The sequence below is a fragment of the Mesoplodon mirus genome (assembly GCF_964341445.2).
Source record: "Mesoplodon mirus genome assembly, chromosome: 4".
Lineage (NCBI taxonomy): Eukaryota > Metazoa > Chordata > Mammalia > Artiodactyla > Ziphiidae > Mesoplodon > Mesoplodon mirus.
In genome coordinates this window covers 141,769,339-141,786,677 of record NC_138979.1, presented here as the reverse complement: position 1 = coordinate 141,786,677, position 17,339 = coordinate 141,769,339, and the positions used below count along the sequence as shown (strand labels likewise).

At 49.7% G+C, this 17,339-nt stretch overlaps 1 protein-coding gene across 1 annotated transcript; it reads left to right on the top strand.

The window, feature by feature from the left end:
• The first annotated feature begins 2,418 nt into the window (after nt 1–2,418).
• On the top strand, nt 2,419–9,558 carry BMP4 (bone morphogenetic protein 4). Its single transcript, XM_082616948.1, has 4 exons — nt 2,419–2,689; nt 5,830–5,954; nt 7,021–7,397; nt 8,380–9,558. The coding sequence occupies exons 3-4, from the start codon at nt 7,028–7,030 to the stop codon at nt 9,234–9,236; spliced, it is 1,227 nt and encodes a 408-aa protein (XP_082473074.1). The 5' UTR covers nt 2,419–2,689; nt 5,830–5,954; nt 7,021–7,027; the 3' UTR covers nt 9,237–9,558.
• The last annotated feature ends 7,781 nt before the right edge of the window (nt 9,559–17,339 follow it).

The following is a 17,339-nucleotide window of genomic DNA, read 5'->3' as shown; positions in this document are numbered from 1 at the left end:
ATAACCTATCATCCAAAAAGATGTGGGTTTTAAAAAAGAAAAAACACCTATTATCTGGTGCTACAAAATGAAATGAAATAAAGCCCTGCTTTTAAGCACAGCATATCACTGTTGCTTTCGAGTTTAAATATTAAGGAACACATTTTGTTAATGATTAAAACAGTAGTGATTGATTTAGGGGGCTTGGTAAACATTTAATCTGTCCTTATTCCTCACTGAAGGAGCACACTGCTTAGTGCCCTAGGATGGACATTAGGTAATGATTGAATGGAGTTTTAGTTTTGTGTTATTATTAATAGTTAATGTAATTTTGTTTATGTTGGAAGCTGGAGGTATACTGTCAGTCGTCCTTTCAGGGTGGTGGTACTGCCCTGTCCTGCTTAATCAGAGGTTCTTAGAGGAGGTGGGCTCAGCAGTGATTTAAATGAAAGAAGGTTGATGTTTAATATAATAAACTTTCAATTAAACATTTAAATCATTTTCAAATTGAAAAGGGTCATGGAAATTATCTGGCCTAATTCTTTCATTATGCAGATGAGAAAACTGAGACCCAGGAGAATTAAAGGACTTGCCCAAAGCCATTCAGCTTGTCTCCCTTGTTTGATGTATTATTAGGCTAAAAGACTTCACAGGCCTAACTTGGAAAAGATGGCAGGAGACCTTGGCTCTGCTCTCACAGTTGTTTCTCTGATCTCAAGCACTTCCCACCCTTTGTAACCTGTGTTCCACACAGGAAGTAATTCCTGTTTTATAAATATTGGAGGTGTGTGAAGGTAGTTTTTACAGAAGAGCTACCTTGGACCAGTATCTTTTTAAGTAAAGACTTAAATGCCCTGCTTGAGACAGTGAAGTGTAATATCTATCCCAGGGAAAGAAATCCAGCACAGAAAATGCTCCATCCTTTGGTATTCCCCCGGCTACCTGGAGCTCAGGGCGGTGACCCTCAGCCCTGCCCTGCAGCTGAAGTAGCTCAGAACTCGAGAGCAGAGGCTGTGATTTACTTCAGGGCTCTGGGCGAGTCCCTTTAACGTGGCTGTCCTTCCCGTTCGGTGTTTGTAAAACAGAGAGATGATGCTGATATCTTCCTCGATGCTCCGTCGGAGGCGCTGTGTGAAATTAGCTTCTGTTTGGGAAGGTTTATAAAGCCACACATTCCCCTTCCCTGCTGATATGATTACTAGCACTTTCTTGTAGGAAAGGCCCAACTCCTCATCTTCTTTCTTCCTTTAAAAACAGACCAAAGGGGGCTTCCCTGGTGGCGCAGTGGTTGAGAGTCCGCCTGCCGATGCAGGGGACACGGGTTCGTGCCCCGGTCCGAGAAGATCCCACGTGACGCGGAGCGGCTAGGCCCGTGGGCCATGGCCGCTGAGCCTGCGCGTCTGGAGCCTGCGCTCTGCAGCGGGAGAGGCCACAACAGTGAGAGGCCTGCGTACTGGAAAAAAAAAACAAACAAAAAACAGACCAAAGGGTATATTGTCTTGTGTCCTTGTGGCCAAAAAGGTTGTTGCTTCTGTGGTTGTTACCTCCTTAGAATGTCAGTTGGCTGATGTTAAAGATTCCTAGGTGCACCACACATCAACAACATCAAAAATCAACAACAACAATAACAAAAATAACTGCCTTGTTGGTTCTTAGAAGTTATGAGTTACAAACAGACTTTTCCAATTATAAAAACGTTGCCCCAGCCTGTCTCCAAGCCTCCTCTGTCCTCAAAAGGGTGAGGTCTGGAGGGGCAGGGGAAACTAGACTGTTTATTAGGGCTTTCTGAGGGTCACCAAGGCTTTCCACAAGAAGCATTTTAAAAAATGCTTTGGAAGTAAAGTCATCTTTCAATAGCCAAAGAGGTAGGTACCTGGTACCTCTTTTAAGCACACAGCTCTGAGCACAGCCTGTTTCTCAACGTTTGGAAATCCTTTAACAGTTTATGGAAGGCCTCCCTTTAAACCCATCCAACAGCTCCTTTCTCCATAACCTGATTTTAGAGGTGTTTCATTATCTCTAATTACTCGGGTAAATGGTGATTACTCAGTGTTTTAATCATCGGTTTGGGCAGTAGCTACTCTAAACTCAGAGAAGCCCAGACTCCCCTGGGTATTTTTGGAAGGTACTGCGACTAGTCGATGCATGCATTCTAGTACCTCTGCACGTGGTCCCCAGGTGAGCCCCGAACGCTTCCCGAAGCTGGAGGCAGCGGCGTCCCAGCCTGGGCAGCAGCTGCTGACTCGGGCGCTGCCCGGGTTTCCGGGACCAGGGCCGGCGAGGCGAGGCCCGGCGGCGGGATGGGAGGATGTGGGCGGGGCTCCCATCCCAGAAAGGGAGGCGAGCGAGGGAGGAGGGAAGAAGGGAGGGGCTGCCGGAGAAGAGGAGGAGGAAGGAAAGAAAGAAAGAGAGAGAGGGAAAGAGGAGGAAGAAGATGCGGGAGGGCAGAGGAGGAAGGAGGGAGGGAGGAAAGGGGAGCGCAGCTCGGCCCGGAAACTAGGTGAGTTTGGCATCAGAGCCGAGGGACAGGAGCCTGCAACGCCGCTGCAGATCAGGGCTGAGTATCTCGCCTCTCTCCCTGATGGGATTCCCGTCCACGCCGTCTCGAGCCTGCTGCGTCCCAGTCCTCGGCCCTCTCCCAGGTTCACTGCAGCTGTTCAGAGGTCCCCAGGAGCTGCTGCTTGCGAGCCTGCTACTGCAGGGATCTATGGTGAGCAAGGCTACCTGGCGAGGGGCGGCGCGGGGGGAAGGCTGAGGTGCATCCTTTGGGGGAGAAGTAGGGGGCTCTGGCTGTGTCGAGGCAAAAGGTGCTCCCTTCCCCCCCCACCCCCACCCCGGTGGTGGTGCTAGAGGTAGGGATGCTTGCGCTGAAAGTCACTTCCATATATGCCACTGCCTCTACCCGGACCACTTTCTCCGTCCGGTGGCCCCGGGCGATTTCCACGTTTGGTAGGTTCGGGGCAGGAGAAGAGCGGAGACGAGAAGCCTTTAGTTGGAGGTCGTAGGGAAAGACCGTGGGGTCTTGAGCCGAACACGTCGCTCGTGGACTAGCATTTGCGATTTCCCGGCGGGAAGGGCCAGGAGAGAAAGGGGAGAGGTGGCTCTGAGGTCCGGAGAAAGTGAGGGAACTGAGGGGCGTCGAGGTGGAGGGAGAACACCTAACCAGGGCTAGTTGCGCGGTGGTGAGCGCGGTTCTCCTGCTTCTGGAGCGTGCGCGCCGCGGGAGGGCTGCGTCTAGGGGAGTGTCACCCGACCCGGCCCCCAGCCGGCGAAAGCCCCTGAAAGCTGGCGAACCGCTGCTGCCCAACGCGCCTCCTCCACAAGCTATTCTCGTGGACTTGCGGCATCCAAGGAGCTGCTCCTCTATCATTTCACGGTGTAGGGTCTGCAGGGACGACGGCCGGGATGCTAGCCGCCCCGGAAACGCAGGTTCCTGCGGTGTCGTGACCTTTGGAGAGTTGCTGGCGAGATGCACGGCGGACGCGTGGCTCTTACTGGCCCTCCCGGCTCAGAGCCGACGGGAAAGTGTCCCGGGATTCGCGGGTCCCTGCGGACCCCTCCCCGCGGGAGCTGCGCCCGCGACCTTAGAGGCTTCCCGGGCACCATTTGGTGAATGGTTTGTGAGAATAGCGGTTTGTGAGGATCGCGTTTTGTGGGCTGAAGGCTTTGTGAGACGTTAACACCCCCAGACATTGACTTGGTAAACTGAGGCCACCTCTGAACAAACTTTGGCGTTGGGCGAAAACTCGGGCAAGGAAGTAAAGGACGAGTTGCATCCGCGCCCCTCAAGAAAGAGTTCTGGAGACGAAAGTGCTTTTCGGCTTTTATCTTTTTAATTAAGAAAACTGGGGGAGAAAAATGTGATTAGAGACGAATCCTTCTGAATCCGAAGTTGAAACACAACCCGCTCGCTCTTCCCCCGGCCTCTGGGTTTTAGCGCAGCGCGCGCTCCCGCCGCACCCTGGGAGATTCCTAGGGTCAGAGGATTGTCGGCGGACTGCGGGCGCCCGCGCCTTCCGCTGTCCCTTCGCCCGCGGGGACCGACCCTTCTCCGTGTGCTTTTCCCATTTCTGGAGCTCCTCCCATGGGGGCATCTTGAAGGTTCTAGGCGTCTCAATAAAACTCTGTGCTCTTCCCAACCCTTTCGCAGTCAGCCCCAGCGGTGGCGCGGGAGCGGGAAAACCTAAAGCCGCTCAAAAAGCGGCGCGGCTCTCGCCGGGCGTGGACCGTCGCGCAGGGGCGCCCGCGGCCTCCACACCCCGGCTAGCGCGGTGTCGGGCGGCGCCGGGCAGCCGCGGCCGCAGGGAGGGTTAAGCGCTTGGTCCTTTACTCCTCTTCCTCCAAGCCTTCCCGAGAGTGCCCCCAAGAAGAAAACCAAGTTTGTGGGGGAGAGTGAGGTCGGCAACCTGAGCCCTCGAGCTCTGAAGCGACCCAAGGCAGGAACTGGGAACAGCCTCAGGAAAGGGCGGCCGGGTGCCGTGCACTTTGCAGCGGGAGTCGTGGGACTCGGGACCGCGGGGCAGGCCGGGCTGACTCAGAGTTGCGTGGGTCAGGTTTTTGAAAAGGCCCCCGTGCTGAGCGACCCACGCGTGCAGCATCTTCGGTTAGGACATCCCAGTAATTCCTTGAGCTGTGGGCTGGTAAAATTCTTGAAGAAATATTTGCTGCGACTCTGCAGCTGGTGCAAAGGAGGAAGGGGGTGGGGGAGGAAGTGGCGGGGGAGGAGTAGTAGTTTAAAAAAGACAAGCTGGGGAGAGAGAGAGAGAGTGTGTAAGAGAGAGACGCAGACGCAGAGGTCGAGCGCAGGCCGAAAGCTGTTCACGGTTTTCTCGGCCCCTGGGAATGCGGTGGGATTTCCTTTCTGCGCCGGGTCGGGAGTTGTAAAACCTCCGCGACATTGAGACCTGAAAAATGCGATGCGCCCTTTCTGAGGAGACGCCACTTTTCGCGTCTGCCCTGAGCTTTGCGCTTCGGCGTCCGCCCCTCTGCCTCGAATGGCCCACCGACCACTTTCTTCGGAGATTTGCTTTGCTTGGCGAGGGATCGCCGAGATGCGGAGTTTCTCTCCGTAAAGGAACCGGAGGAAAGAGCCTAGCGGCGGCTCCCTCACCATTTTCCCACACCGATTACCGCCTAAACGTCTCCCGCTCCGGCCCCGCGTGACAGGGTCCGCAGCTTTTGGTTGGGAGCTAAAGTGGCTGCCCACTTCTTCCGAACATTCGCAAGCGTTCGCCAGGGGGTGACTAGCTGTCACTGGGAGCAATATTTGGCCTCTCGGAGGCCCTGGGGAGGAAGTGGGGTGCGCGCGGCGCGTGTGTGTCGGTGTGTCCCTCAGCACTTTCCTTTTTAAATGACTCTCAGTGGTGGCTTTCAGCGTCCGAGACTCCGCTGCCCCCAATCCCGGCCCCACTTGAGCTGGGTTCGGGCTGAAAGGCGCAGCCCTTACGGTGCCCCCCAGATCCTCGGCTTCAGGCCGCTGGCGCGAGGGCCCAGCCCGACGCACCGAAGGCTACAGGTAGAGGCGAGGACCACGTCCTCCGCGCGGTGCACCCGGGGACCGGCCGAGGGCTCCGCAGAGCGCCACCCGGATCTCCTCCCGGACCGCTTGAGGTTTGGGGCTGCTGGCGCGGAGGCTGGCCTCTCCAGGAGGGGGCGGGGCCTCGGGCGGGCGGGGATTGGGGGGTGGGGAGACGGGGGCGGGCGCGCGGGCCCTTTCACAGCCCGCCTCGGGGAGGGCGGGCTCCTCCGTGCGTGGGGCGGGGCCTCTGTGCTCACGTGACGCCTAGGGGCTGGAAGAAAAACAGAGTCTGTCTGCGCCAGAGTCTCATTATATTCAAATATTCATTTTAGGAGCCATTCCGTAGTGCCATCCAGAGCAACGCACTGCTGCAGCTCCTCTGAGCATTTCCAGCAAGTTTGTTCAAGATTGGCTGTCAAGAATCATGGACTGTTATTATATGCCTTGTTTTCTGTCAGTGAGTAGACACCTCTTCCTTCCCTCCTCCCGGGAATTCACTCTGCCCTCCCCACCCGTGCTCGCCTTGTGTCCCTCCCGTCGGACCTTCCTTCCACACTCTGGCTTTCTGGCAGCGCTGTCGCTTTCTTCTAGGCCGGGCAGCCGCTGCGCTCCGAGCCCACCGGTTCTATTTAAAGTGCTCCTTGCTCCCACTCGCTCTCTCTGATCCGTGCGTTGCAAGAAAGGGGAGCGAGAGGGGGCTAAACAGATGGAAGGTCCTCAGCCGGGGGGGGGGTGGCTAAGGGCCCCCCCTCCCCACATAACTGGAGAGCACCCAGTGCCCCTGTGGCGAGTTCCTAGCTGCTTGTCAAAACTCACAGAGGTCGCTCTTGGACTCATCCCCTCCCACACACCCTTCCCCGGGAGTGAGCGAGAGGGCGCGATCAGATGCTTCTTGCTGGGCATTTCAAACTCATCAGCCACAGTAAAATAAACCCTCCAGCCATTCGGTCCGCTCCCAGACCCTGCCTCCCCCGTGTCTTCACCCTGCTCCTGCTTCTCTGCTTTCCCTCCCTCCTGCTCCGAACCAGCTGGAAGTGGTGGAAGTCGGGCTCTGGCTCGGAGGGCGGAGGAAGAAGCGGGGGTGGAGGGAGAGGGGGAGAGAGGCTGAAGGTCTGAAGTGGAGAGGAGAGCGATGGCATTTTAATTCTCCCTCCCCCACCCTTCTTTACCTTCTCAATGTTAACTGTTTATCCTTGAAGAAGCCAAGCTGAGATCATGGCTCAGATAGCAGTTGGGACAAAAAAAGATTAACAGGATGGAGGCTATCTGATTTGGGGTTATTTGACTGTAAACAAGTTAGACCAAGTAATTACAGGGCAATTCCTACTTTCAGGCCGTGCATGGCTGCAGCTGGTGGTGAGGGGTGTGTGTGAGGGCGAAGACACAAACTTGATCTTTCTGACCTGTTTTACATCTTGACCCTCTAGCTCTAGCCCTATGTGCGTATGCAGAGACATCTCTATTTCTCTCTAGTTATCGGTGTTTATTTATTCTTTAACCTTCCACCTCCTCCCCCTCCCCAGAGACACCATGATTCCTGGTAACCGAATGCTGATGGTCGTTTTATTATGCCAAGTCCTGCTAGGAGGCGCGAGCCATGCTAGTTTGATACCTGAGACGGGGAAGAAAAAGGTCGCCGAGATTCAGGGCCACGCGGGAGGACGCCGCTCAGGGCAGAGTCATGAGCTCCTTCGGGACTTCGAGGCCACACTTCTGCAGATGTTCGGGCTGCGCCGCCGCCCGCAGCCTAGCAAGAGCGCGGTCGTCCCGGATTACATGCGGGATCTTTACCGGCTTCAGTCAGGGGAGGAGGAGGAGGAGCAGATCCACAGCATCGGTCTGGAGTATCCTGAGCGCCCCGCCAGTCGCGCCAACACCGTGAGGAGCTTCCACCACGAAGGTCAGTCCCTGCCCGGAGTCTGGGCTGGGGAGGGCCAGTAGGGCTGCCTGGTGGGACAGTGGAAGCTCTGGGGGAGAGGGGTTCCGGTTACCTCAGAGCCCCAAATCCAGGAGGCTGGGGAACAGAGCTGCTTACTTTCTGGAGTTTTCAGAGTTGTGGCTGAATTTATTTTTTGGAGACAGAAGGGAGGGGTTGGGCAGAAGGGGAATGACACCACTCAGACGTGGGCTAGCCCCGGCCGTGTGTTTTTGCTATATCAAAGCCTTTTATGCCAGGGTTTCTGCCTTTTTTTTTTTTTCTGTTTTTCAAAGCACCTACTGAATTTAATATTACAGCTGTGTGTTTGTCAGGTTTATTCAATAGGGGCCTTGTAATCCGATCTGAATGTTTCCTAGCGGATGTTTCTTTTCCAAAGTAAATCTGAGTTATTAATCCACCAGCATCATTACTGTGTTGGAATTTATTTTCCTCTCTGTAACATGATCAACAAGGCATGCTCTGTGCTTCCAAGATCGCTGGGGAAATGTTTGGTAACATACTCGGAAGTGGAAGACGCAGAAGGTGGTTGTGTGCGTGTTCCCTCCTGCCTCGGCTCTGTTGGCCCCTCTTCTTCTTTACAACCACTTGTAAAGCAAACTGTGTACACAAAGCCAAGAGGGCTTTAAAAGGGAAGTCTGATGGTGGTGGAGTAAGGAGTTAACACATGGAAATTATTAGACGTATAAAGGAGATTGGGAGATTCTGTCTTTGGTGCTTGCTGAATGCTAGCTAGGCTTCGCTGGTTTGCTAGCTGCGCCATTTATCTGCTCCTTCAGATTAAACGGTATGCTTGTTTCCCCCAAATAGGCTTCCACTATATAAGCAGAGTTCATCACTCATCACCCAACTCTTAGCTATTTCTTGATTTTTCAGCCTCTGAAATAGCTCATGTGCTTTTTTTTTTTTCTTCTCCCTTTTTCTTTTCCTCCCTGACTGTGCCTAGAACATCTGGAGAACATCCCAGGGACCAGCGAAAACTCTGCTTTTCGTTTCCTCTTTAACCTCAGCAGCATCCCAGAGAACGAGGTGATCTCGTCCGCAGAGCTTCGACTCTTCCGGGAGCAGGTGGACCAGGGCCCTGACTGGGAGCAGGGCTTTCATCGTATAAACATTTATGAGGTTATGAAGCCCCCGGCAGAAGTGGTGCCCGGGCACCTCATCACACGACTACTGGACACGAGACTGGTCCACCACAATGTGACACGGTGGGAAACTTTTGATGTGAGCCCTGCAGTCCTTCGCTGGACCCGGGAGAAGCAGCCCAATTATGGGCTGGCCATTGAGGTGACCCACCTCCATCAGACACGGACCCGCCAGGGCCAGCACGTCAGGATTAGCCGATCGTTACCTCAAGGGAGTGGGGATTGGGCCCAGCTCCGGCCTCTGCTGGTCACCTTTGGCCATGATGGCCGGGGACATGCCTTGACCCGACGCCGGAGGGCCAAGCGTAGCCCCAAGCATCACCCACAGAGGGCCCGGAAGAAGAATAAGAACTGCCGGCGCCACTCGCTCTATGTGGACTTCAGCGATGTGGGCTGGAATGACTGGATTGTGGCCCCACCAGGCTACCAGGCCTTCTACTGCCATGGAGACTGCCCCTTTCCACTGGCCGACCACCTCAACTCAACCAACCATGCCATTGTGCAGACCCTGGTCAACTCTGTCAATTCCAGTATCCCCAAAGCCTGTTGTGTTCCCACCGAACTGAGCGCCATCTCCATGCTGTACTTGGATGAGTATGACAAGGTGGTACTGAAAAATTATCAGGAGATGGTAGTAGAGGGATGTGGGTGCCGCTGAGATCAGGCCTTCCTTGGGGACACACACACAAACACACACACACACACACACACACACACACACACACACGTCCCATCCACTACTCACCCACACACTACACAGACTGCTTCCTTATAGCTGGACTTTTATCTTAAAAAAAAAAAAAAAAAAAAAAAGGAAAAAAAAAATCTAAACATTCACCTTGACCTTATTTATGACTTTATGTGCAAATGTTTTGACCATATTGATCATATATTTTGACAAAATATATTTATAACTACGTATTAAAAGAAAAAAATAAAATGAGTCATTATTTTAAAGGTAAACTATGTTCTTTTTCTCTTAAATCCTTTCTCTCCCTTTGCCCCATCTCTTTTGGATGAGATTTTTTTCTGTTAAGGTGGTGCTGGGGGCACTGTGGAAGTCAGAGTGTGGTAACTGGAGGTGGTTAAGTTGGAAAGACAGGAAGTAAACTGATGGTGGAGGATGGTAATTGCCAGGATGAATTGTTTTCCATTTCTATTTAATGTTAACAAGGACAAGGACGCGGCATCTTCTCCCATCTGGATGACACATGCCTTGGAGAAACAGTGGGATGAAAGGAGTAGGCCAGATTAAAGACTCAGTTTGGGGCTCTTTGTACATCCTCTGTTTTTGCTCACCTGTTAGAGGTGTGTCCCAGCAAAGTGTGATGGGTAAGAGCCTCAACTCTAGGGAAATGCTTCCCACCTCTGCTTTTATGATACCCAGGGTATCTCCAGTTATTACAGGCACCAATGTTGTATTTTCAAACCAAAACTGATTTGCACACTCACATATTAATGTGTGTGTGTGTGTTTTAAGCAGGAGTTTTTTGAGGTTTTTTTTTTTTTTGAGAAGTGGGTTTTATCCAATAAATAATCTGCCTTACTTTCAAAAAGTTTGGTGACCACTATTTTGATATACCACATGGTAGAAATTCTCCAGTGTTTCTGGACTTTTCCCCCCTTGTCTCCTATTCCCCAGATGAAGGCTTTCATTGAATTCAAAATTCCAAGAGATTGAGCTGGGTTGGGGGGTGGGAATGAGGTCAGATACTGAAGGGTCAGAATTTCCAAGTGGGCACTGTGAAAGCATCCCACTGTATAGAGTCTCTCGAGTCAAATACCAACTCTCCTTGCATCTCTGTGCCATTCCTGCCCCCTTCCCTGGAGCTGGGCAGAAAGTGATACACCTGGTGGATGTGATGTTCTGAGCCAGGGTTTCTCCAAGGACAAAGCTCAGTTTTTGACCAAACTAAAAATGGAAAATGCTAACGTGCTTGAGCAGTCTCCCTCAGTTCAGGGCTGCCAGTGAGGCAGAGAAATGGGTTTCTGGAAGGACATGGATATAGGGGCTCAGAGGACCAGAGGAGAGACCTTTGCTTTTTTTTGCCACCAGCAAGTAAATGACGCCCTGGAAGTTTAGCTTGCGTGGGCTCATTTCTTGTGTGTGCTTTTCTTCTGCATGGGCTTGGATGGGTTTGGGGCAAAAGCAGTGTCTTCGTGTAGCCTGTGGGATGAGCCGTTAGGAGTGCATTCTTTTCATGAGGAGGTAGGAGTGAGTGGCAGTGGTGGTGGCCATTGTGGTGCTGAGTGTGCCCCCGCATTCATGTACGCACACTCTTCCATGTGCTCTTGGGGGTGGGGTGGGTGAAGCAGGACTCATTTTTGTTTTTAATTGCTGAAGTCCTACAATCCTCTGAAAGGAGCAGCTTAGTGGAAACCAATAAAAATAGAAGTGGAGCAGTTGCCAAAGCCCCAGCTCCCTGGAGAGCACAGGTGGAGAGAGGAGATCAGAGCCCCAGGCAAAGGCAGCAAGACTCCACAGTTCCTCCAAAACTCCCTGCAAAGAGGGTTACTTCCCCCCTCCCCTAGCCCCCCAGGTCGCTGCCCCTTTGGTTAATGGTAAGGAGGTCGAATAAATCATTTAGGGGAAGCCCATTAAGGGTTCCCCTCAGGCAGCCTCGTTTTGTTTTGCCCGATTTCCAGCAACTTTCTGAAATGTCCGTGTCATTGAAGAGGAACCCGCAGATCTCTAGCACTTGGACAACTCATCGGAGGGCAAATCCTGAGCCCAGTGGCTGCCTGGCTCAGGTCACTTTCTAGCAACCACCCTCCCCCGAACCCTCCCCCCCTTCTACTGGCTTATTTTCAGGAATGGATAATGTTGTTTATTTGTTCAGCCAAATATTTGGTCTGGGGAATTTACCGTGAAATTCTGTGAATTGCATATACCTAGTTAACAAAATCGTCCTAATGCCACAAATGTTAGCATGAAAAACAACGAGCTATGGCCGGATTTAACTCTTTGAATTCTGTTTGAAGGCATAGTCCTGAGGTTCGGGAAGATAAGGAATTGAATGTATGTGATGATCTAATTTAGGTTTCAGTATTTTAGACTTTGGACTAATGCTCGACTGAGTACCTTATGCAAGTTGTAGGGTGATTCTTGTCGTTGCTTTTGGATCGAGTCTGCCCCCATCCCAGTGTGGTTTTTTTTTTTTTTTTTTTTTTCCCAGAGTAATGTTCCCATTACTTAAAGAAAGATGGGGAGGGAGAATCACTCTTGAGGAATTCAACAGTCTTAACCACATCAGAGGAGCTGCTCAGTCAATCCCTGCCCAGCCCTTAAACTGGAACCGGCTTCCTAGGAGCTTAAGAAAAAAAAGCTACGGGGCGCGGGGGGGCGCAGTTTGTGGCCCCGGAACGCATCACACATTCCCCGACTTTCGTTGCATAATTCACTCTGAACCTGCCAGGTGACCTGCTGACTTTGTTTTCTGTCTTGACCGTGCTTCATTCCACCACCCCCTTGCCGCCGGGCAGCGCCACACTGAGAGGGCTCAGGGCAGCAGCGGAGCTGGCAGCCCCCGACGATCACCCGGCCTTGGCCGGACGTCAAGGTTCGCGGACAGGCTCCGCCCCCGCCTGCTCCCGGAGCTCTCGGCCCGGCTGCCGCGGGGGCGCCAGAGGGCGTCCTCCCTGTCGGGGACCGGAAGGTGCACCTGGAGGCTGCGCGGAGCTGCACCGAGGGCTCCCCCTCCAGACCGCCACATCGCAGGGGGACCTGGTGCTCAGGGGAAGCCGGATCCGAGTATCGCACGCGTGTCGTAAGGCAGGTCCGCACGGGTTCCTGTGAAACGGGGTCAAGCGGCCGCGCAGGGCCGTGGAGTCCGGGGAGTAAGCTCACCTGGGGGTGGACGCGTGTAAGAGGGGTCGAGATCTTGAGGGGTTTTCCTTGGGGGTGGAGAGCAGGAATTGGGGAGCTCACCGTGGGCTCGCATCCTGGAGGGACTGAGCGGGGTGTGGGCGGGACGGGAGCAGAGCTGAGGGCGGACATGCAGACAGGGCTCACCAGCTGCCCTCCGAGCCTCCTTAGGACACAGAGCCCAGTGGGGCTCCTGCTGAACTGCCACCCTGCCTGCCCCAACTGTTGGGGGAGGGAGGGGAATAGAGGAGGCCTAGGGGGTGCCTGAGTGGAGTTGGCTGATTTCTTTCAGAAATGAGATGCCAAGCCCGTAATACCTGACAGCACCTCAGCTGACCTCCTCTGGGCCTCTGGACCAGGGGAGTCACAGTGCTGCTTCTGTCACCCGCCACTCAAAGGCCGGAGCTCAGCATGGTGTTACTGTTACAAGGGGAATCTAGGAGAATAAAGCTTCAGGCCCATGTCTCCAAACTGTTTGTCCTTAATGACACTTTTGCTTCAACACAGAGCAAATTGTATAACATATACACACTCTTTTTAAAATGAAAGGATAACGCAAAAACAACCCTGGTGACCTTACATTACCTGAGAATCAGAAGGTTGTTAGCATTACCTAGAGGAATTTAGGATAATTGGTGGACTGTCAAATTAGAAATAATGCAGAATTACTTGGGTGAACCATTTGAGACAGACTAGCACAATTTTGAAAACTTAACTGGAAGTAGGTTGAGTGGTTAGCAATGGGGCCTGGGTGGTATTGCAAGGGTCGCATTTCCCTATGCTTTCAGCACTTAGTGGCAGAATAAATAAACGGATCAAAACTGCAGTGGTCACTCATGAAGAAAAGTGGCTTGTTTTTAGGAAAAAATTTTGATTGCTCTAATATTTTTTAAAAACCACAGGAAATTTTGAAGGATAAAAAATTCAAGGTGTGTAACATTTAGTCAATCCTAGAAAAAGGAATTAGAATCTTTTCTCACTGAGGAAGTCATTTGAAATTACCATTCATAAGTCACCTTACTTAAGGAATTAACTGAAGCAAGTTCCAATTGTTTCTGCCTTTTCTTTCTTTTCAAAATATTCTCTAAAAACCCTGAATATAAATGCTGTTACGTAGTTCAAAACAAGGCCCCCCCAGCCTAAATCCTTGAACCCCCAAGCCAAGGTGCAAGTAGATTCTAGTTTGCGTAGTTTCATTGTCATTACTTTAGCAATAGTTTTAGCTTTAGTAACTGAAGGCCTGGCCAGCAGATGATTTTCTAAAGGATCCAAAGCACACTGATTGAGATTAAAACATTGGACTCTATCATTTACTCCTGAAACTGTTTCTCTGTCCCTCTGGTGTCAGCAACTGACTGAATCCTGTGCAGAGTTGTCCATGATTCAATTGAGATAATGTATAACTATGTTCATCTCAAGCCTCATGCTAATTTTTTAATCCTTGTCATTTTGTTTTCAAAGCAGTTTGTTATTGAGGTAGGACCCAGGGGAGGAGCCCAAAGACATGCACCTTATAAGAGAGAGAGAGAGAGAGAGAGAGAGAGAGAGAGAGAAGGAGAGAAAGAATTTCTAATTGAATTCAATTTACTTTAGTCTTCTATAGATTATTGTGAAAAACAATGAAGTGCTCTTTTTTTTTTTTTTAAAAGGGCTTCAAATGCTTGGCCTTTTATTTATTTATTTATTTATTTATTTATTTATTTATGGCTGCGCTGGGTCTTCAATTCTGTGCGAGGGCTTTCTCCAGTTGTGGCAAGCGGGGGCCACTCTTCATCGCGGTGGGCAGGTCTCTCATTATCGCGGCCTCTCTTGTTGCGGAGCACAGGCTCCAGACGCGCAGGCTCAGTAGTTGTGGCTCACGGGCCTAGTTGCTCCGTGGCATGTGGGATCTTCCCAGACCAGGGCTCGAACCCGTGTCCCCCGCATTAGCAGGCAGATTCTCAACCACTGCGCCACCAGGGAAGCCCTGGAGTGCTCTTTTTCTAGGATAACAACAGGTATAGTTAAGGCTATACCCGTTGTCCCTTGAATTCATCTAGGATTACAAAGTAGAAAAAGGTGTATCTTTTGAGAACTTACTTATCAACCTTCTTTAATTGGTCAGTGAGAGCTATCTAACCCAGACTTAACTTCACCTCCAGAAAGTTCAGACTCAAGTATTTAATGTGCAATTGTAATATCTCATTCCAGTTGCTTAGATGCAACTATCTTTCCTCCTCTATTGTTTCTAGTTTTTATTAAAATGAAGTTTAAAAATTTTTTATGAGATAGCAAATTTACTTATAACCTCATCATCTTAAAACTATTCATGTTTTTCTATGTTCTTTTTCATTCTTTGTTCATATACTTACAAATTTTCATAAAGCTTTTATTTTGTATCCCATTTTTCTTAATTTCAGATAAATATTAGAACCTTAACATTTAATGTCTCAAATGTATGGTCTACATATATGCTAATGTGGATCACCTTTGTGAAAGCTGGCTGGGTATAAAACTTAGTCATCCTTGGGTAATTTTACACAGACTAGTTATAATAGCAGAGCTGTGCGCACCACTTCCAAATTTCATTAAGGTTGTTACCGACTTCTTAAGGCTCCACTTAAATGTTGTGCTAAAGTACTAAACAGAATGCTCCTTGTATGTTTTAAGTATCCTGAAAAGTGGGTTACCTGACATCTGAGGCTCAGAAAATTTTATACTGCAGGACTTGCATCCACCTGTTTTAGTCATCTTGGGCATATGTTCTTTCAAGACCCAGAGAAGAAGAGACATAGTAAAGGTCTCTGAAACCACTGGTTGAATAATTTCCTACTGGACTCGATGTGTGTCCCTCATTTTCTTGCCCTGGCTTCTCGCACCAGCTCTCTTGGGAACTGAAGATGATGGGAAAGGGAAGCAGAATTATCTAAACAGAGTAAGTCTCAAATTGAAACCTAATTCAGTTGGGTTACTAGGCTTGGAACCGACCTTGACACTTGCAGCCTTCAGATTCCAGTTGGTTGGGGTCAAACACAAATGTCCAGTTGCTGAGTGATTTCCACATGCTTCTTTTATGTACCTTAACTAGGACAGACAAAAGATGTTTTCCCCGTGGGACTCACTCTTTATGAGGCCTGACCCTCAACAGAGCAAACCAATCTCAGGTGATTTGGGGGTTTAGGGCAATAAGAACTTTCAGAGCATGGAGAAGTAATTTGTTCAATGGTACCTTAAAAGAGTTAGTTTACCTCCAAAAGGCGAGTTTCTTTACTATCCTGGGTCCTTCACTTCCTCTGAGATCAGACTCATTATTTGCATAGCAAAGCATTCCCTTCGGCTGGAAAGGAGGGGGTGGGCACCCCTAACAAGGAGAGCCACTTTTCCCACTGTCTTTCAAAACTCAGGAGTGTGATAAGTGGGTTTGATCAACCTCTCCCCTCCCCTAAACTCCAAAACTTCAGGCTATTTTGTTCGTTATCTATCTTGAGATTGACCAGCTTTTCCGGATTGAAGGGATGCAGGATTTAGCATATAGCTGCTGAGAGGACAGATCTGCTAACATTGTTTGTTTGGGTCAGTTTAGTGTGGACTTTTCAGGTGAAAACTCCAGGAAGACAAACTCCACCAACATCTCTCTTCCTCTTCTTTACAGACATTGCATTTTATTTTTAATAACCCCCCCCCCAATACTCAGGGAGGAAATTTTTAATATATTAAAGACACTCTGCATGGGAATTACACAAATTTATCTTGATATGTTTGTCGCTTGGCAATCCTGCTTGTTCTACCCAAACTAAACTATGCATTTAAATCATCTCTGAGGACCTACACGATGTGTAGGTTATTGTTTATTTGTCACTTAGCAATTCTCCAGAACTAGCTCATAATTTATTTTAAGCAAATATGCCCCACCTTAGAGACCCATCACCATAAAGGACTTTTTAAGCATTCTTGAAGATTGAACACTCTGAGGTTCTAGTTAGCATGAGGTCTACTGTGCTTCTTTTACTGTGTCTATTATTTCCAAACTGGGAGATTAGTCACAGAGATCTGAGGGAAGAAACCAGACCTTTAATAAGCTCTGTCAATAAAAGGGGCCATTACAAAAATTTGAAGGATTTGCTGCTAGAAGCCAAACTATGATTTTGAGTTGAAACTGTTAAATTTTGAGCATTTGTGGGAAAAACTAAATCTAGCCGTATCTCCCTAAGATCAATGATGTTGTGTGACAAGTCATGGGGACTAAGAAGATAAAACTTAGGGAATTGCTGGAGGAAGAAAATGACAAACAGGACCACATGATCTGTGGTCTCTTTTGCAGTGTCCCATCCATTGACAATGTATCTAGGCTTCTCTAAGAGAAGCATGACTCTGGGGAGGGGAGTGTGACAGGGTAGGGGAGAGTCAGGAAGGCACTTCTGTTTTCCCCAGAATAGTTCACAATGAAACTGTATTTAGGTCGTGTGCACATGGCTAAAAATAAGCACCCAGAATTTTGAACAGAAAAGTGTTTACTAAGATAAGCATGAATTTATAAAGAATTGATTGCATCCCTGTGTTTTAATGCAACACTAACTAAAATCTCCTTAAACATTATATGGCACTTAAAAGATATTCAGATGGATCAATGAATGGGGAAGAATACTTCCCCCAATTTTAAGGTAATATAGTTGACTGGCCTTAGAAGATATAAAAATGTTATGACAGTTATAAGAAGACTTTGTAATTAGGTTATCAGTGGAAAAAGAGGTCAGTGGAATAAGCACGTAACTCAGAAATATTTAAAGTATTCTTAGAACTTAACATCTGAGAAACTAGAAGCAATATAGGAGTAGGTACAGGAATTACTAAGAAATGCTACATGGTTAAATGTATATCACATGAAAGTGATATGATATAGATGTATACACCAAACTC